We start from the raw sequence: 21969 nt of genomic DNA, 5'->3' as shown, positions 1-21969 counted from the left end.
CTTCTTTGCAATCAACAGATTTACAAGCACAACGTACGTCAGAGGGCCCATTCTTTTCGCTTCCTCGCTTCTCCTGCAGCTCTTCAGGGTAAAGAGACGAGTCTATGTCTCTGCGAGGCTTGTAATAGCAGCTGTAAAAATTATCTCCCCCGTAGTCGTGCCTGGAATCGTTTTGTGCTGCTGCTGCTGCTGCTTGCCTGCCCTGCTGTTCTCTGCAGTCGGATTGAATTGCTTCCGGATGGAGTAGCATTTGGCAGCTTTGATTCCTCTCTGTTGCTGAAAACGTGTGCTTTCTGCAGGCAGTGCATCTGCGGCTGTTGCTGTTGCGCCCGTCGCTCCCTGACCTGAAAGGAGGCATTTTTATTGCGTTGATCATCATGTCTCGCACATTGCGAAAAGTGCAGTTGCTGCTCTTGTGCGTCGAAGTGACCGCTACCACCACCGTCAGGTCTAGAACTGCCAGCGCATTGAGCTTGTTTACGTTTCTGCATCTCTCTCTTCTGATGCGTCTCACTTTCATCGCAGTCAGTTGATTCTTCCCTCTGCTGCTGCGTTGCGTCGCCTGTACGGCGGTTACAGATGGATTCGGCTTGTGCTGCAGTCTCGCTAATGTGGTCTTCCTCTGATCGATAACGGGAGATGGCGCACAGCATTTCTCTTTCTGTTTTTGCTGTTGATGCTTTCGACGCCTGTAGAGAGAAATTGATTGCGCTGCTATTCACACTCGACTGAGCGGCACTGACACACTGTTCTTTGGTAGAGTTTTTTCCGCCTCGATATGCTTCACAAAGGCTGGTTTGATCTTCTTTCATCTCACGTGGCTCCTGCTGCCTTTCACCACCCTCCTGAGAAAGTAACTGCTGCTTGTCTGTTTTCTGCTTTTGCTGGTGTTTTTGCGGCTGGTGTTGATTCTCCTCCTCTTGCACTTGATTGTCGTCCTCAAACGCTACTAGTACCGGCGCAGGATATATGAAACTGCCGTTTTTACGAGGCTTTGCGAGTTTCGTTCGCGGCAGCCACAAGTGACCCCCAGCCACGCCATTTGCTGCGGTGGTGGCTTGGTCTCTAACCGGTAGTAGTGACATCGATGGTGATTCATCAGCTGCAGCCCTCTGCTGAGAACTTGTCAGTGATTCGCTCCGCTGCTGCTGATACACACGACTGCAGTAACTTCCGTCCCAGCTGCTTAGTTTTGGCAGAGGCACTTTTTCAGATGCATGGCCACTGCTCATGTAGCCATTCATAAAAGACATGCTTTGGTGCTGTTTGCCGTAATCAACGTCCCTTCTTCTGCTGTTGCGCGGTAGACAGTACGCGTTGACGCCTTTATCTGGGCTTTCGTTGTATCCGTGTCGCTGCTGCTGCTGCCACCCGTACTCCGAGCCTCCTTCTTCGTCTTCATCAACGTGTGAGCGAAGACTGCGCTGCAACACATTAGCAAACTCTCGCAGCATGCTGCTGCCCACTTGCATAGCCGCGTGCCCCACCTCCTCCACAACTTTCCCACCAGCTTGCAGGAGTTTTTCTGCTAGACAACTGGCGTTGGTTGCCTGCACATTGGAGCAGTTTGTACCTCCATAGTTTCCTAGAAACACATGAGTCCCTCTCCCCAGCAAGCTTCTGGATCTGCCGATCACACGGCTGCAGGCGCTGTTGGTTGACTGGTGAGACGGCGCAACTTCCCTTTGCAGCAGCAGTAGCTGAGCACTCAGAGGCTTTACTCCAGGCAGTTCCTGCTTTTGCTGTTGTTGCAGTGCTGTGCCGCCCTGCCCTTGTTTTTGATAGCCCCCTAGTTGTTGACGGCACAACAGTTGCTGATACTGCTGCTCTACTGCTGCCGCATTACGGTGCTGCTGCTGCTGCAGGAAGAGTGTGCTTGCACTCGTAGCAATGGAAGTGCCGTCTGTTCGAGAGGTGCCCACAGAAACAGCAGCACCACTGTTGGGAAGCTGAAACGAACGGAGTCCTCCAAACACTGTGCATGCACTCGTAGAGGCATGACTACCAGGCGCTGCAGACAACTCTGCTGTCGCTGCTGCGGTTGGTGCGGCCACAGGTGCAGTGGTTCGCGGTGAGAGCCGAGCTGCAGAATCGACAGCGCAAGTGAAATTGGGAACTGCAAGGGTGCCGTCCTCTTCTCTCACTTGCAGCAGCCCTTCCTGCAGCTGTTTCTGCGGTTGTTGCTGGAGTACTTGTTGGACTTGCAGAGTCGGAGGAAATGAACTTCGACCCACGTGGCTGGCTCGCTTGTCGGTGAACCGCTGCTCCTGTTGCTGTTGCTCACTGCTGTGTGAGTTCGAAGGGGTGTTCAAGCTTGCAAATAGCCGCGTTGTGCCTCCGAAAAGACGCTTTTTCACGCCAGTGCAGGTGCCGTTCCGAGGCGAATGTGCTGCTGTTGCTTGCGAGCGCATGCGACTCTGCTCTTCTGCTGCGCGGTGGCAACTGCGAGATACGGTCCGTCGAAAAAAGGGGATTTCCATCTCGTCGCGGAGCTGCTGCGAGTGTGGAAGTGGTGGTGCACTCGCATCGAGGGGGGAACCGTGCAGACACTCAGCTTCACTGGTACTGCTGTTGAGAGAGTTCGACGCTGCAGCTTCTGGTGAGCCGCTGTGCAGGGAGAAATGCTGCTGCGGTATCGACGCGACTGCTGCAACCTCCTTGCTCTGGTTGCTGCTATTTAAAAGTGTCAGAGTCATATTGCAGGCTGATCGACTCGGCACCACGACGCTTGCGTTGCTACTGTTAGTCGCATGATTGATCGGTTGCAAGGATGATGTGTGAAGGAGTTCGCGCTGATGCTGCTGCTGCTGCCACACTGACATCGTACGTCCTGCACGGTTGCATGCAGAAGAAATTCTTCTGGAGAACGGCAGAGCAGCCTCCGTGGCTGTTGATGTGGCTGCACTGACAGCAGCAGCGGACGCAAAGCTAGTTGCGGGCAGACAGGGTCCCTGCTGCTGCTGAGCCGTGAACTGCTGCACATGTTCAAGCGCTCCTTTTTGTGGTCGCTGGTGCTGCTGCTGTTGTTGCGTTACCAAAATGTGAGGATGCGAAAAGTCGCGTGACGTCTCTGCTGCTTCAGACACAGAGAGTACTCTCATTGCTGAAGGCTCAATGGTTGTAAGCAGCGGCTCCGCTGGCACTTGCAGCAGCAAATGCTGCTGCTCAATCTGAGGCGAGAGAGCTGCTGTAGACTCTACCACGTACCGCAGCGAAGTCGCTTCCTGCATTGCTCCTGTTTCAGTCTGGGGGTAAGCCGCCAGCCTACAGGCTGGTCTGACGCCAGTCTGCTTTTCTGCTGCAACACACATTTGTTCTGAGAACACGGCAGCAGGGTTGCTGCACGTCCTGACAAATATCTCCGGCTGCTGTCGTGTATGTGGGTAGGTGAACGGCCACCACTGCATAGTGGAAAGTTGCTGCTGCTGTTGCGAGAGTGCCGTGTTAGAGCCATGACTGACAGGCTCGTCTGTGCTCTGCGCTATACCGAAGTTCTCCTGTTCGTCTGGCTGCTGCGGGTCAGGCTTGAGCAGTGCAACGTTTCTTTGGAAGCTAAGCGAATGGAGGTTTCCGGCATTTGGTGAGTGCGAAGTAGACACGTGTTTCTCTTCGTTGTCAACGGCGCTGGGGCCGCTGTTTCCGTCAAATCCCCGAGGAGTAACTGGCTGCGGCTCTGGTGATTTTTCTTCGTTTAAGTCGTGTCGCATGCCGTAGCTGTTATCATCAAGACGCAGGCTGCGGTAACGCGCCGCGGTAGGTGCAGAGTAGGATAGGTCTTCAGCCGCTGCTTCTCCAGCTATTTCGCGCTTCAACTCACCTTGCAGTGGCGCTTGTATGTCTCTTACTAGGTGCACGGCTTCGTGGTGTTGCCGTTGCGGCTGCTCTCGCTTTCTCAAATCCTGCAGTTGAGTCAAGGCTGAGCTTCTGGTGCACTCAGGAGTAGTCCTGCAGTCGCAGTAGTTTCTACTGCGTTCGAGTTGCTGCGTTGAAGAAACAGTCTTAGCAACAGCAGCTGCAGCATGTGGTGATATACCAGCAGTATCACTCGTCGGAGAGTACAAACTACAGCTGTCGTAGTTGCTGAGTGACTGGATGTGGGGCGCCGCGCATGTGCTGTAGTTATTGTAGTAGATTAGCTCTCCTCCCAGGGACTGTTGTTGCTGCGCTTGTAGTACCTCAGCGTTGTAATGCGTCTCGGTCAAGCACTGCGGGTATAATGCGTGCACAGCATCAGCAGCGTGTATATCAGCGTTGGCGGGAGATAAAGGTGCAACAAAAGAAGGCATAGCAGCAGCAGCAGCCGCCAGTGCAGCAGCTTCAGCTGCAGCTCCGCCAGTGAAGTACACGAGGCCGTCGCCTGCGGCAAGCGGAGACGCTGCAGACGTGTTGCCGCTACATAAAACACGATTCGCAGATGCGGACCCCACCCATGGGACATTGAGTCCACCATCCACTAGGTCTCTTGTTGTAGCGTCCTGAACTTGCTGCTGCTGCTGATGCTGCTGCTCTTGCCACTGTTCCTGTTGCAAATGCTGCTCTCTCTGCTGCTCCGCCTCGTGCTGTTGCACTGTCGTGTGCACACCGTGAGGGAGCGCCAGTCTGCCAGATGTCTGCTGAACACTGAAGCTGTATTGACGAGCAGCTGCCTGCTCTAAGTCCTGCTGCACGTCTTCCCTTTGACGCACTGCCTCCACCTCCTGCCGCTGGTGTGCCTGCTGTCGCCGTTGCTGCCGAAGAATCTGCAGCAGCAAACATGTGTCGCTGGCACTTTTTGCATTCGGAGGTCGCCCTTCAGCGTCGTCTTCTGCCTCCCACTCTTCACATCTTGCGGCCCTGCGTAATTGTGGAGGCTGCTTTGGTCGCTCTTGTCGCGGTGGCGCTTGCTGTGCGCTGCTTTGCGACTGCGGTTGAGGCTGCTGGTGGTGCCCCACTAGGTCTTCTTCACAGTTTGACTGTCGCTGATTCTGTTCCGTTTCTAAAACCGCAGACGACGGGTCCCTCAACGAGTCTGCTGCTGCTGCCAACTTCTGATTGAGCAGCGCCGATTCCGGTGACGTACGCCGTTGCTGCTGTTGCCTCTGCAGTTCAAATTGTGTGTAGGACCTACATGTAGGAGTAGGTGCCTGTGTGGTGGAACCGAAATTTGCTGTCGTGTCTGCGCCACGTCCACTATTTGTAGCTGCACCTTGTTCTTGTCGTTGGTGCTGCTGTTGCTGATGGGTCTTGAGTTCTTCCAATCCAGTGCCAATAGCCCCTCTTCGTGCTGACTCTCCGACTCTTCGACTTGCTTCTTCCTCGCTGTGTGTCTGCTCCGCATGTGGCTCCTTCACCGGTTGACGCTGCTGTTGCCTCTTGCCTGAGAATTCCCCCGTCAGCACCGCGCAACTTCGCCTAGAAATATCGCCAGCGCTCTCCTCCCTGCTACCTTGCGCATCTGCCACGTTCCTTGCTGCATCTGCTGCCGGTTCAGTTCGCTTTATTTTCTCTGAGACTGCGTTTTTTGGCTCTAGTATAGCTGTCTCTTCTTGTTCCGGTGCCTGGGCTGCAAGCTCCTCCTCGAGCTGGTTTTCTTCGCCGTTGGTTCTGGGCCGAACGTCGCTGCTTTCCTTGCTAGACACGCAACAGCAAGTCCGTCTAGCAACATCCTCCTGCTGGCGGGTCTCTACTAGGTGTTGTTGTTGTGCCTGACGCTCAGGAAATTGCCGGTGCTGCCGCTGTTCATCCACACGAGTTTGCATCTGCGCGTGTTGCTGTTGCAGAAGAAGCGACTCCTGCGCATTCTGGTGCTGCGACAGTCCTTCCCCAAGAGCACCACAAGTAGAAGCAGCAGAAATAGCAGCAGAGCCAACACTGTTGGCTGCTGCCCACATGACAACTGGCCCGCCCCTGCGCACAAGTGCACTCCCAGCAGCAGAAACCGGCCTGCGCGGTCTATCTTGCGGCGCTGGCGTTCTATGCAGCAAGTGTTGGTGCTGCTGCTGACTTGGTTGTGGAGTGCGGGGAGTCAAAGGAGTTGAAAAGCCAGCTGAGGCTGCTGCTGAGGCGCTGTTCGTGCTGCCGCTTTTGCTTCTTCGTCCCAGTGGCGACTCAGGCAACGAAAGTTGCATGGGCGCCAAACGAGAGCTGCGGACATTCTTTCGCAGATCACTCTCACACACCGCGTCAGCTGCCGCTGCTCCCCACGCTTGTTCTCTGCTAATGAAAGAGCTCATCTCGTTTGTTGTTGGTGCTGCACATATCTGCGGAGACGTGGGCTCGCGCAAGTGCAGTTGGTTGGAGACAGCGTCAGCGTCTCCGGCTGCGTCGAGGGTTCCGACGCTGCAGCCTAGCGCAGCGTCATCCACGACTATAGACAGCTCTTCGGCAGCCCCCAAGGGGGCTGCTGCAACTGCTGCTCTCGGAGTGCGTGGCTGTAAACATATCGCCTCTACACCTGGGAGTGCTGCTGCCGTTCTCACGAAGTTCGTTGCTGCACCAGCCGAAACCGCAGCAGGAGCAGAAGTCGCGAAAGATCCTGAAGAGCCAACGTTCTTACGCTGCATACGTGGAGGAATCTGCGCATCTTGAAGCTGAGCAGTGCCGCTGCTGCTGTTGGGAGAGCGGTAGCCGTTTCTGCTGTTGTGGGTAGGAGTGCGGCAGCTGTAGTGGACTTCCACAGATTTGTTGCAGGTATTGCTCCGTGTGCTGCTGCAGCCCTTTGGTGTCAAGCAGTCCACCACGTCACGTGTTGTTGCTTCTGGGACGTCGTGGAACGACTTACGTGCAGGAGCAGCTGTTGCAACGGTTCCTGCTGCTCTCGGACTTGTGCTCACACATGCATTGTCGATGTCTTCGGCTAGAGCTGCTGCGTCAGCTGCCGCGATAGCTGCAGCGGCAGCAGCGGATGCTGCGTCCCTCAATACAGCAGCAGCAGCAGGAGGCAGATCTGAAGCAGCATTCCGAAGAGCTCCTGCTGCATCTAGAGATGGAGGGGAAGAGAAAAGGCTTCCGCTTGACTTGGGGGAGTCTGCACGAGGAGGTAATCCTTTCGCATCTCGTTTACGTGGGGATGCTGCAGCGCCTGCCTCATAACTTGAGACAGCTGCAGTTGCTGCAGTCGGCGACGTGATAGCAGAGCCTGCAATTGAATCGGTACGATCAGATGCAATCGATGCGGAAGCGTTGGTTTCTCGGAGAAAAGGCAACGAACCATTTTCTGCTAGTTTTTCTGTTCGTGGTGGCTTCAATTCTCCCACTGATTCTGCGGACAATGGTGTAGCGTTGTTGCGTTTTGCTATAGAGCGAGTTTCTGCTGCTAGCGCTGCTGTTCTTGAAGCCGTGCTTGATTGCAGTGCTTTATGTGGAGTCACGCTGGTGCTGTCGCTGTTGTGCTTGTTGTCGCTTATCTCATCGGTTTCGTCTGCCATGTCGTCAAGACGAAGCTGCAGCTCCGATGGTCTCTTTGGCTCTAGCGAGTGCTCCTGCTGCTGCCGCTGTTGAGATAATACTGTGGACATTTTTAAGTCAGTGGCTACTGGGCGTAGATACCACGAAGACTCTTTTTGCTGTACTTCCTGCTGTTCCCGTCGCTCGTGGTGATTGGCGATTCTCTCTGGTTCGTGGCCGTCATCTAGCGTATGAGCAAGCGTGGAAAAAGAGAAAGAGGCATTAGCAGCAGAAGTCCCTTTCACGTCATCTTGACCGTTGAATAGGTGCATTGCATTAGAGATTTGACTGTTGATAGTGCTGTTCCCGACTGTGACGTTGCAGCTTTCTGGGTACGTTCTGTGAATTGGCACAGTCTTGCTTTTGTGCTTCCCAAGGTGAGCGAATGTGTTAAGCGCTTCCGGTATCGTTTCATCTGCGGAAAAGTCGCTTGTGCAACAGTAGCAGCTGATACTATTCTCAAATGAACCAGCACGATTCAGATAGGGCGGATAACTAGTAGAGGGAAGCCTTGTAGCAGCGTCACTCACGACTGCACCAGTACCACAACCATTTAATTGGTTCTCTCCGCCATTCATTATCTGGTGTTCTTGCTCCAGGCAGCTCCTATTATTATTGCTTATTTCGCTACGGGCTTCTTCTCTGTCGTCCTTACACAGGTGGTTTGCCACTTGCGTATTTCTTCGCTGCTTTTGCTGGTTTTCTCGGATCTCCAACAGTCTCTCGTGCTGGTTCTCCAGTCCTTGCGGCAGTTGATCTTGCTGCTCCGTTGTGTGGTGCAGCTGCAAAGACGGCTCTGCAGACGCCATACGTAAGACAGGAGCGTAGCCGCCGGCTGCAGCAACGGCAACAAAGACGTACTGCGCGAAAGAACGCAGTCAATAAAGTATACTGTGGCTTCTAAGGCCCCAGCAAATTGGCTACTCTTTGGCTCTCGAAGACACGTTAGACGAAGAGTACAGATTACTCTGCAAGCGTGTGGACTTGGAGGGCGCCAGTTGCAGAAAGAAAAGGGTTAGAAATATCTTTGAGACATTTACCTCGTGCAGCGGGTGCCACACTATCTGTAGCAGTCTAGGCTGTTGACATTGCTTTCTATCGTTGTACAGTTTCTCTGTTCCTGCTGGAGTTGCTGCAGTAACAGGTTTCTTCTGTCAATTTGATGTCATTCTTTTTGCTGCAAGTCCAGAGACAGCGGAAGACCGCAGCTGCTGACCCCGTAGCTCCGCTAGCTGCACGATCATATACACCGGCGGGGTGGTCCTGGTTAGCTAGTGCCACACTTGGTCATATGCAACGTCGCCTCATGGTGGTTCGGTTCTTTGGGGAATTAGCAGGGGTTGCAGGGAATGAGGTACAAAACTGAGATGGAATCACAAGCGGAGGAGACCAGACATGCTTTTTTTAAACCAGATAATTCTCGCTGGATTCCTTATCGGAAAGGACAAAAAACAGAAGAATCGGGGTAGCCGTCCCACCAAGTGTGGCCAGCATTACACACAGAACTTATTAATGACATAGGATTTTCTTAGAGCAGCTGTTGCTATGGCAAGCTATATACCATACAAAAGTTATACAAACAGCAGGCGCAGCAGCAGCAGCAGCTTGAACGCCTGTACTTCCTTGCGGTGACTGCTTGCTTGTTGCGCTCAGATGTGCACAGGTGGTCGCTTCTGTTTTAGTTGCCGCACGCTTGTATGTCGCCATAAATGGTTTATTGGTTGCTGTCTCTACGATGTTATCGGTTGGTAAAGTAGCGCTTTCTGACGTTGCGGTTGTCTGACACTGGGTCTCTTTCGTGATTGCAGTTGCAGCAGCACCGCTGGAGCGAGCACAAGACATGCGACCGGCCCCCAATATGTCTCGAGGGATAGAGTTGCTGCTGTTGTTTGCCTCGTAGTAGCGCTGATAAATTATATTTCTCCTTATGTTGCCGTAGCAGTGCAGCTTGATAATGTTTCTATTTGTCTTAGATCCTCAGCTTATGAAGGCGGGCAGCATGAAGTGTTTTTGAAGAAGAAACCACGTTCTCGGCAACAGCTGTTGCTGCGCGCAATAGGAGGACGAGTGCAACGAAGAGGAATTCACGAAATATATGCTTATGCAACTGTTTTCAGCAGCACTGCCCGTCAAAAGAGCAGCCGCAGCAGCAGCAGCAGCTGTCGAGCGCAGAACGGGAATGTGCAGCGGCAATAGCTTTTGACAGTAGTAGAAACAGCTATTGAGTGAAACGGAAGCTGCTGCAGCGTTGAACAAAAGACATTCACATGGAAGCGATACCACTGCTGTGAGCAGTGCATACACATGTATATTTAACTATTAGTGGCGCACAAGAGGGGGATGTCATTCAAAGCGATACGAATGGTGTGAGCAATGCAGTCAAGCCAATTTAATGGTGCACAAAGATGTTAGTTCACTCTACAATTGTGTACTCTTGCGTAATAAATTTGAGCGCGAAGTATTTCCAATATGTTTGCAAATGCTTGCACATGCACAGCAATGCACGCAAACTTGCAAAATGTTTACAAAATCTGTTTATGCACATTCATTTACATATGAACTCCTTGAATAGATTTGCTTCAAGAGAATGATGTTGGCTTAGTACTCCATGTAACAATCCCACTCGTCGTTGAGTGATGGCGGAAAGCATGAGTGGGAGAAGAAAACGAGAAAAGAAACTGATGTCCAGTAAATCAAACAGCTGAGTCTGCAAAAATATACATATACATATATATATGTATATATGTATTTATATATTTGTATGCATGTAAAATATAGATGCATATGGGTGAGTCGTGCAAATCCACACAGAGCACGTATTTTCAAACACGTCCATCAAACTCCCTTATTCATACGTAGAGTAAGTACATATACATACACAGTTTTAAATTTGTCCATATATAGATGAACATCATGTATTAATCATAACCTAATGTGTCGGTATTTTTAACTGAAAAAGATTTTTCATATGTGCCTACATATGTTTGTGGAAGAGTAGTATATATTCAAATGTGTGTGAACATAGATGTAGTATCTCAAAACACATAGGCAACTAATTACGTAACGCACACAAACACAGATTAGAGTATCTATTCGCATACAGAGAAGTGTATACGCTCAGCTTACATTCGTGCATAAACTTAAGTAATTATACGTAAACGGATACAAATTCATATATATATATATCAATAATTATATAATTCGATACATAGATACAAATATGTAGAGGGTTCTTACCTTACTTTATAGGGCTGCAACACTTTACATATACGGAAAGAAATAAGTAGAACTGAAACTCTCGTAGCTGTGCCAAGTTCTACTTTTATGGTGTAATTCATTGTTATATATTTCGGTATCTTCTCGCAGCATTTGATTTTTACTAGTATTTTAGCTAGAATTTTCCACTTTGAATCAATGCGCTTACACTTTCTATTACGAACACAATCGTGCAAAGGAATATGCGTGTATACGAAAGTATTATCATTTTAGCATGCATGATAGTAAATCAAGCATGTATACGTATAAATGCGTATGTACAGTCCTAGTTCATCCTCTCATCCAGTTCTGTACATCTTGTGCAGTAATGAGTAAAGCACACAAAAGGATTTGTGTATTCAAAGTCCACATGCGTACAATTGTGAATCTATACATGCGCAGGTACAAGATTGTAAATAACTATATATATATATATATATATATAGCATGCATCTACGCTTCGGTCGTAAATGTAAAACTTCGTGCGTAAAGATGCCGTATACATATTTAAATGTGCGCTCCCTGCTCTTGCAGTTGCGTGTCTGCGAATTGTGCGGCGTACGCTCCAACGTCGCAGCAGAAAATACTTCACGAATGCGCTGCGAAAACGCAGATGTATGTACTCGCTGCAAAAGACGAACAGTTTGACCCAACTTTTTTTTATTTCCTGTCACCTTAACTCATTAGCAGCGCCTACGTGTCAAACAAATGACTTTTGCGCGGAGTTAATCTAATATTTGGGTATTAATCAGTAAGAGACGCATCTGGAATATATTAATAAATACTTATATATATACACAGTGCATGTATAGAATATTAGGAACAGAATGTGCTATGATTATGCGTGTGGGTTGTTCAACAAGCTCACGTACGAAACGTTTGTTCAGGAAACGCTTGTATAGCGATACTTTCATATATTAAAGAAGCTAGCCACTCTGATAAGGCCAAGAATAGATTTATATTTTCATATATACATATATATATATATATATGTCGACAAGAACTTGAAGTGGATAAGTTCCAAGTATTGTGGAGGTACAAAGTGTTTTATAATTACAAGTCTGGAAGCAATTCAGATGCCTTTCAAACGTACGCTACCGCCCCCATCGCGTTAGTTGATGCGCATGAAAACGCGTCAAACCATGTGTGAATGCCTTCATTCAAATACTCACCTTGTAACTGAACAAACAAAAATCACTTCTATATCAGGAGCAAAACGCATGAGCCACAACATACATGTGGAGAAAACATGGATATACAGAGAGTTACACGTATATATATATATATATGTATATATATATGGGGAAACTCATACATATGTTTACAAACACACTATGTATTGGTGCATGCATTCAACTTACTAAAAAATAATTTTATGTGGCATCGTTTCAACGCAGCAGCAGCTGTGCTAACAATGATATTAGCGTAAATAGCAGTAGTATGCTGTGTTGCTAAAAAGAGGATTTGAAGTGCATCCGTAACGAAATGGTGCAGAATCTCCTTTTGTACTGTGATGTTGTGGCTGTCTCTGAAAAGCATCAATCTAGCTTTCTTTATGGTAATATGTATATGCATATTTATGAATCGATACGAAACAGGCGCTTTTGCATCAGTGAGCGTACACATATACATTATATATATATATATAATGTATATATAACATATATATGTAGATGCATATGTACTACATATATATGTAGATGCATATGTACTCCACTAGATCTTCATTATAAACCTAATCAGATACCCATCTCCTGTAACATCATCCTCAAGGGTACTCCACGTCATTCTCCAGGGGAGAATGATGATGGAAGACTTAGCGATCATTTTCGACTTTATATGATTGCTTTTGCAGTGGAGTTTCGCTTCTGGAGTGATTGTCATTGCTCTACCGATCGTTTGAATTTCTAGGAAAGGCCGGATTTGACATGTATATCGAGATATATCTGCTCCGCCTTTGAGAATTGCTTATTCTGTAAAAACCTATTTGTACACTTGAACTTTCACGAAATTTATCGTCTGTCTTTGTCGCACTCTGCGTCTTTGTCTGCATCTTCCGCTAGTAGTATGATGCAGACAGACTTAGAGGGAAGATACAAAATTTTATTTTTATATTATATATATATATGTATATATACATGCAAAGCTACCTGTACACTCGCCTACCACCGTTGTGAGAGAAGTTTCGTTCGACGTCTCTCTCATCTCTCCAGTACACCACAGGTAATCTCCCTTACCTACACAAACACTTATTCATAAGTATGCGTGTACATAAAGATATATATATATAATGTATCGAGATCTTTTCGATCGTCAAAAGATTGTTGCTGCTTTTTGCAGCAGTGACGCAAGAGCTCAAAATGCTCTTTCTCGAACACAAATTTGCGCAGATATATGTCCCTGCGTCTATATACTTGTCCAGACCTTCCTTACAGGAACCGCGCACTTTTTCAAATATAAACACAATTTCATCAAGTATTTGCTCTTTGCCGCATAAAGGCAGGGCCACACTGATTAGCTTCTAAAGTGTTTTCTAGATGTATTTCTTTACTTTTTTTCTTCAGTGCCGCATCGAATGATATATATATATATACATAGCATAGGGGAAAAAATTTCTTTTGTGCCATGCGTCTCTACATACTGCTGCACAATTATGTCGGATGTTCTGTATTGTATGAAACATTGACGATTCGGTCTTCCTTGATTGCAAAAGCTTTACTATAAACCCCTCTGGAAACATGAATAAGTATCAAGCCATTGTGTGTAGTCACGTACCATCAATATGATTTTCTGTAGGGTTGTTATATTAAATTGAGTTTGGATGCTGAACTACGTGCCTGAGAGTCACTCCCAAGCACCATTACTTCTCTGTATAAATTAATTTTCAATTCTGCACATGTATGCAAAAATATGTGGCCGTATATATATTCTTGCCTTTTCAGAAACAAAACTCTACAGAATTGAGGCTTTCTTGAAACATGGGCACCTTCGGTGTCGCGAATATCTATTCTGTACAAATTGAATTCTCTGTAAGACAGCGCCATCTCTGTAAGTCGCACTGATAAACGTTTCAGTGAACGAACGAAACGTCTCATGGTGAAAATCCTTGTATTTCATCAATATCCTTTGAAATCTTTTTTCAAGAATCTCAGTATTTCAGCTCTCACTCCTTGTCCAAAAATGTATGTAATCAACATACAAACATTTAGACATAGACTTTCATATATATATATATATATATATATATATATATATATATGCACACACGCTACTTATACGTTGGAATGCTCAGAAGCACCATGCTTGTAGTAGCCCTTTTCAAAACATAAGCGCATGTGATATACATATGCAAAGAAGCATATATATATATATATATATATATATATATATATATATATGAATCGTGTGTAATTTTAGCATTCGGATCAACGTATATGTCTGTATACACTTCATTGAGAGTGTCTCTACGTGTGAGGAGATTCAGCCAATTTCACGCCTGTCCTCGCTCTTTTGCCCCCATTCACCATGCCGCTCCTGCTCAATCTTCTGGTATAATGTCATACCCCTTATGTGCAAAACACTATTTACACTTGAATACCCGATGCACCAGTGTATCAAAGCATGTTTTTCGAACAACCGTCTACTTTCTTCATGTCCAAGTTTTCCCTCTGCCAACCCCAACTACCTCTACAAGAAAATGGATGACTTCTTGGGTATCATGCACAAACTTATAAGTGTACCTGCGTACACTTGATTGGCCAGACCTCAGGCTTTTCCACAGGAGAAAATGACTCTGAAGAATTCCTACGATTCGGCTGAAAAGAATTTACATTCACTCCCCTCCCATATACTTAGTCATGTTGCCGTGCTCAGCCACAGACTGAATTCCTGTCTGCCTTCGCATTTTATTCGCCATAACAGCCATTTAAGTTATTTAACATCAAGTCTGCATTCCTCCAGTAAACATGCCTATCTACTCAATCCAGACAGCAGTGTTGGATGTTCCATCTCTTATGGTTTTTTCTGCCGCTCAGTAGTTTTCCACAAATGGCACGGGTTCGAGCACAAATGTGTTTTTTTGCGGTGGCACAAGTTCTCCGGATCGTGGGCCCTGAATTTCTCTTTTCGTTTTGATGGATTTACCCTGCAAATGTGCTTCATGATGAGCGCGGTCATTTTCTTTGACTCTGCGAAGAAATAATTCATTACATCGCGATTTCCGCACGTGTTCAGAACGCAGATGAATTCGCTTTTTTACTATTCTCGAATTCACGACTTTGTTTACTTCAACACCAACCGCTCTCTGTGTGACATCAAAAACCACTCCTGTTCTGCCATGGTAAAACGAGAAAGGCATGCCTTTTTGAATCGCTGGGTCGCAGACAATGTCCACAAATTCGCCTTTTTTGTAGACCGTCAAATACCGAGAAACTGCAGGCATTCCATGGCGCCGGAAACCCTTGGAAAACTTATTGCGCGTGCGGGCGCGTTTTCCAAAAGAGGTAGGCATTCTGAGTAGACAAATGAAAAAATTAACCCGGAGAGAAGACCGGATGAAGACCGGATGAAAAAAAGTAGAGATCAAAAAGGGCGGAAAGCGTGACGCGGAGGGAAGAAGATGCAGAAGAGGTGACGGATAGGACGGGCCGAGCACAGAAAAACAGATACCTTCTTTGCTGAAGCAACAAAGATCTCCGTAAAAAAAATACAAGAAAACTAGGCAGTGAGGAGTTCAAAGATATACCCCACTGAGTAGATTTTATGATGAATAAAGACCGGTGAAAGGTGCAGCAACAGCAAGTAGAAATAGCGTAGATGGGGCGTAGAGCACATGCAAGGAGGCCCACAACAACGTATATACAATCCCCGGGACTTAGACCAAAAAGCAACAATTATGCAGGGTGATACAATACGTCAGCGTTATGGACCATGGGGACACCACCACCACCGTCGACGCATGCATAAGAGGCTGATCGACGTTTAACGTGCCGCAGACGAACTATACGTAAATCAACACAATATAAATATATGTATATACATATATATATATATATATATATATATATATATATATATATATATATATATATATATATTTTATATACATTTTTCTGACAATTTTCTGTGTATGTTCATAATGTGAGTATGCGAGTTCAGAACATTATATATATAAATATATATGGGCATGTGGATCAAGGCTGGTTTGTTTATGATGATATTTGGACTTTGTGCGAAGGTGTACACAATTTTTTACAAAAAGATGTTGGAGTAATCCATATTTTCAAAATCGAAACATGTATATATTTTCATTGTGCTAACAAAATCAACCGATACCATTTTAGCGATAGACACTGAATATACCTTTCATTTATAGACTGTGGATTTTTTATGCTCTAGAAAGTACTTCTTTATCACATTCTCATTCTTGTGCTAGACTCCAGTCTCAACTTTTTATTCTCACCATTTTTTGAAATGCATCCATGACCTTTAAGTACTGCTGGCGATTTCGTAAATCGCCACCACACTTCTGAATGACTTCTCACTTAGTTGTGTTCAATTGAGAGCTGATGTAACGCGTTTTGGAGGAACAACTTCACATGGACAGTGATAGTCTGCATTGATGAATTGCAAATACACTAACGCATATTTATATATATATATATATATACAAATATATGATTATTATACGAATGCAGTGTCACATTACTAAAATGGTGAAACTGTAGAACTTGAATGTATCACAGCGATCAGAACAAAATAATGCATTCCACTAGTTTGTCCCCATTCTAACGTTTACACTAACGTAGGCTTATATGTATATATATGTATATATATATATGTATACAATCATATGATTATTATACGTATGCATTGTCACATACCAAAATCTAAAACTGTAGAACGTGACTGTATCACAGCGGTCAGGAGAAAATAATGCATTCCACAAGTTTGTGCCCATTCTAACGTTTACAAACGACCTAGTTGTGCAGTTCCCTCTTTGTGGTGACCTCAAGCGCATGAAAAAACTGGAAAGTTCCCTTTTTAGCTGACAAAATCTACAATTACAATCCGTTAAGACAATGAATTAAAGAGTAGCGGTTACATCATTTTATGGCTAGAGGAGAAAGGAAGAAATTTTAAGAAAGGTAACCAGCGCCTTGTATATGAATAAAATCCTCCGCTCTTTTTGATGTAAAAGTTTCTTGAAAAAAACCCAAGACTACGACTACTAATATATATATATATATATATATATATATATATATATATGACTGTACACATGTTTTCTAATTCATACTATTCCTTTCTTGTGTAACAATCAGTTCTATATGCATATATATATATATATATATGTAGAGAGTATAGTTCATACTATTCTTCTTTCTTTCTCTGCAACACTTGAGGTGGCATAGTTCAAAATGCATATCGTGAATATTCAACATTCCGACCGCTCCGAAGCATTATCCACGTGAATAGACCTATACGCGCGTAATTGAATTATTGAAACGGAGGAGATAAACCTCTGCGTATCAAGTTTTTCAGGTTCTTTTGGCGTGAGGTCTGCAGTATTTTTTACTTTGTGCATATGCATTATGAGAGATTATGCAAGGTACTCTTTGTGCTTAATGGTTAGCTTAGGCGACGTAAAAGTAACTCTACAGCATATGAAGAAGTGTATCTCTTTCAGCTCCCCTCTATCGGATAAAGGAAGGGGAAAAAATTTCAATTTGGCCTAGGATCCACAATATAATATAATTAATCTCCGTCTTAAGTACTATACAAGAATCTTTGCTGCATCGAACTGAAGTTTGAGTGGTAGCGTATGTTCTGCTCAGCAATATGAGCAAGCGTAGCATGATGATGCACGAGCGAGTTATTGATAATAGATTTTTTGTTAGTTGTGCGAAGAAGATGTAGACGGCCCATACGGATGCGTAAAGCAGCCAATGTAGGCTCTTCTGGCAGAATTGATTCATGAATGTATGATTTTCCTGACCATTCTATACGTGCACGCCACACTTGTATGTTCATAAAAATAAAAGCTTGTGAATCTCTCTTTTCTCTTTATATATATATATATAGTATATATATGCATTTAGCAATAAATCTCGGCAATTTACATAGATATGTATCGGTATGAATATATACACTTATGTATGTATTTCTTTGGTAGTATGATCTATAGCGCGCAGACAAACAAGTTGAGGTCTTACATAATTAAACTAGTATGTAAAGCTTATTATTCAAAAACCTGGAAATTCATACATTTTCATATATATATATATAAATATATATATATATATATATGTATATATATCCACAAGATGAATACAGATTTGTCAATGCGATCACAACGTCCGTGAAGCCTACAAGTTTTGCAACGGGAATACTTGAATTTTGTGCTTGGGCTGTTGCTGAAGAGAGGTAAAAAATCCTTTGTACTACAAACTAGAAGTGTCATTGGTGCTCCTCTGGCTTTGGCCTGATGCTGTCCCTCGTAATGCTGACATTACGATGAACTCCAGCTTGTAACGTATACGTAGTTCTTTGTATGGGCTTTATATGTATTGTAGTACGTGCAAGCGAGCTACTGAACAAATAGCAGTATTTATTACGACATACGTCCGATACAGTAAATATATACAAGTATCCACAAGTGATTTATCCAATGTACTTGTATTGTAATAACGAATGCCAGATTTTACCTACACACATCCACAGACATAAGTTTGTGTCTTCAATATTAATTGACATTGACAATAAATACCATTGTAAGATGTATGCGAACGTGGGACACTATGAGAAGCGCATGAATACACGTATGGGTGAAGAGAATACACGACTCGTAGAGTTGCTCTTTTGACTTTCAAGCGCGCAGATCAACCATGAAAAGCGTTTTATCAACGCTAAGGTGTGCAGTTATACGCGTGCATGCCTCCCATTTCATGTACACAAACAGGAATGTATCTATTTATACAAAAAATAGATCACCCAGGCGAAAATAAGAGATTATTTTCTGCAGTAGAAAGTGAAAAGAAAAACTGCCCTTTTCCCGACTTGGCTTACCGCAAAAGAAAACGCATTTGATCTTGATCGAGATGTGATATACAGCTGAAGATAAAGCGTATCAACGATGCTGTGGCAAGGCGAATGCGTGGGAAAGCGAGTGTGGTAACGACGTGAACAACGACATGTAAAAAATATCCTTTCTGCGGAAAAAGATGTTAGTTTTTATGCATGTTTTCAAAAATGTGGTTTCTCAATAGATGTACATACGTTAACACGTACCTAGCGACTGTGTTTGAACACGGACACATAAGCTTCGTAAGATGTTGATCGCCAAATTTTGACTTATCCGCAACAAAGTCCTCAACCCAGACAATCACACATGAACCACAGCGTTTAGAAGCTTGCTTACAGCAAAATAAATTCGAAAGCTGCGCGTGACTATTGAGAGCACGTGGTGTATTAATTTACGTACCTGCTTTCTTATCGTGTAGATCTTTGTACGTACTTCAAATGTACGGCCTTGATGCAGAGACACACACCTACCCCGGAAAGTCGAGGAATTCACTGACGAAGTGTATATGAAGTTATATATTGTAGCACCGGACAGTTTTCTTATCCGTCGTCCAGAACAGATACATGTGTATAATGTATGTATTCGAGTACCACGTTATGAACAAGAGAAAACTAGTCTACCCTGAAATCAGCGTTTGATCAAGACTACATGACAAAAAGTTTGCAGAAACATATTAAATACATATATATATATATATATAGATATATATATATATACCTTTGTACGCTTGATATAATTCCACACGCAGCACACACGAAAACCAGAATATGGTAGACTTGAATAGTTACTCGTTTACGTATATATATATATATATATATAAATAGTTTTGTACTATTCCAACAGAATACATAGCACAGTACAGCCGGTTTGAGCTCTTTTTTGAATGCTCTACAATTACAAGTACGTTGAAAGAGTTTTTAGAAAAAAACAGATATTTACTTGAAATTTGTGTATAAGCTGTAATTGCTGGACTAATCCACCTGTTCCCCATCTGCAGCGGCAAATTGCAGAGCTGTTTTTTTGGCCGCATTGTTTTTAAATAATCAAGCGTCAACGCGTTCCGCGTGTTAATGTCGCATTCACAGACGTCAAATGAAGTCTTTACATAAATGTAATACAATGATTGGAGCACTATGTATGATTCATTGCTTCCGGTGCTTTTACAAACCGAGTATACCTCAACGGATACGTACGCCACTCTGCAGAATCTCTAGAAAGCATTAAACCACTTCACTTGATACTGGAAAACAGCAGCACCTTGTATCAACTTTATGTAGGGCGAGCGCCTCGAATATATATATATATATATATATATATATATGTATACATGCACAGAACTACAGAAACGAGAATAGATTTTGAAACGTCACAGATATGTGTACACAAGGTGCCGCAACATTTGAATTTAAAATGCTCCTTTCCATCATTAGCAAACTTTTTTTTTCTGGAAAACTTTCTCAGTCGTTTTTTCATGTCACATCTATACACGAATATACTATGTGTCTGTATGTAAAGTATATATATATACACACACGACTCCTACTTCTGTTTCTCTTCTCTCTTGCTGCCGTTGTTACTCCTGCCGCTGTTGCTGTTCGCCCTTACAAGCTTCTGACGCTTGGCACTAACATTAAGTTGCCTTCCTCATAGCACGCTACACCTATGTATAATCAATACTCATCATATCTCCGAGAAGGGGTGCGAACTCACATACAATCTTAAAGGTGATTTGCATATATATATATACACACACTATAGATGTATGTAAGCAGATTTGATGAAACTTCTCAAACGGGTGCGAACTCACATTCAACCTTAGAAAATGATTGCACATATGATATACATATATATATATATATATATGTCAGTCGAAGGTCTATTTATAAGTGCACTTGTAGTCGACATAGTTTGGCAAATTAGTGAGCTATATACCTATGTCTCTACGTTCATAATTATACACAAAAACACCCATCTGCACCTGGAGAGGGATGTTCTATTGAGGAAATATATTTGAATAAATATATATATATATCTATGTGTATATACGTATGTATATGTGCATGGATCTCTACATCTCTAATTAGCAACTATATACAAGCAGATGTTTTTTGTGCCATTTCTGTTCTGAAAAAGATGCAGACACGCGTGTAGTATGCTAAAAGCAACTTATATGTAAAATTGGTATTGATGCGCTTTTGAATGAAATATCGTTAATACAATACATTCCCAAACAAAGTGAATATGTATATCTTCTTAGTCGAATGTAGATAGGTATAACTACATATATACATGCAGTTGTAGGTCTTTTGCAGAAAACACTGAACCGTGAGACTCCAAGCCATTTCTCAATACTAGTCGAAGTAGTTGGATAAAGCTTTGTCCAACCTACCTAATTTCGCCGTGCGCTGCCCCTCTCTCTGCCCCCACATGTTCCTCTATGACTGGACATATAATTGCTTATACATATGCATACACATAAGGAATTCGAGTTCGATAAGCTATATATATATATATACATATATATACATATATATATATATATATACTATATGTCAATGAACTCGTAGGCGGAAATCAAAATCTTCGAAAGAACTTCTCCCTCGCTCCCGTGAAGTCGTGTTTATCTCAACCTTGAACACAAGTACTCCTATTCCCATACATATAAGACTCTATCCAAGGGCAGCATACATATATATATATATATATATATATATATATATATATATATATATGTACATTTTTGAACAGTCAGTCAATATCAATGTGGGGATTTGAAGACAGTAAAATTGAGGGCCGTGGAGTGCGGTCACCAGCTTTAACTCTCGCTTTGTGATCTAGTTCTTCTTTCAAAGCTGCAGCATACGCTTCTTTCTCTGCATAAGTGAGCTCCTGCTGCTGAGCGCGTGTTCCTGCTGCTGCTGCTTTAGTAGGAGCAAAGATGAAATCGCCGCATTCTTCGACGGGGCTTGCGGGACTTTTTTCTGCGAATTTTACCGCCTCTTCAATTAATGCAGCAACCTGCACATGCGCAGCAATACATAGTATACACACATACGTAGTTAGTAGGGCAGCAGCATCCCAACGCGCACTGTACACATTCAGCAGAAACAGAAGCACCACTACTTACAATAAATCTACAAACACAAGAATAGCTGTATATAGAGATACATCTTTCTATACCTACGCATAACAGGAGTAAGAACAAC

General features: G+C 44.2%; 1 protein-coding gene across 1 annotated transcript; it reads right to left on the bottom strand.

Annotated features, from left to right (window-relative positions):
* Positions 1–14710: 14710 nt before the first annotated feature.
* Positions 14711–15190, bottom strand: LOC309334349 (uncharacterized protein; the record flags this gene model as incomplete). Its single annotated transcript, XM_081882333.1, has 1 exon — positions 14711–15190. One exon carries the CDS (start codon positions 15188–15190, stop codon positions 14711–14713), a length of 480 nt encoding a protein of 159 aa, XP_081738459.1.
* Between the last annotated feature and the right edge of the window lie 6779 nt (positions 15191–21969).

Source organism: Podarcis erhardii, assembly GCF_964252035.2.
Source record: "Podarcis erhardii genome assembly, contig: HAP1_SCAFFOLD_574, whole genome shotgun sequence".
Lineage (NCBI taxonomy): Eukaryota > Metazoa > Chordata > Lepidosauria > Squamata > Lacertidae > Podarcis > Podarcis erhardii.
The sequence above is the reverse complement of the archived record's forward strand: the minus strand, read 5'-3'. Positions and strand labels throughout refer to the sequence as shown.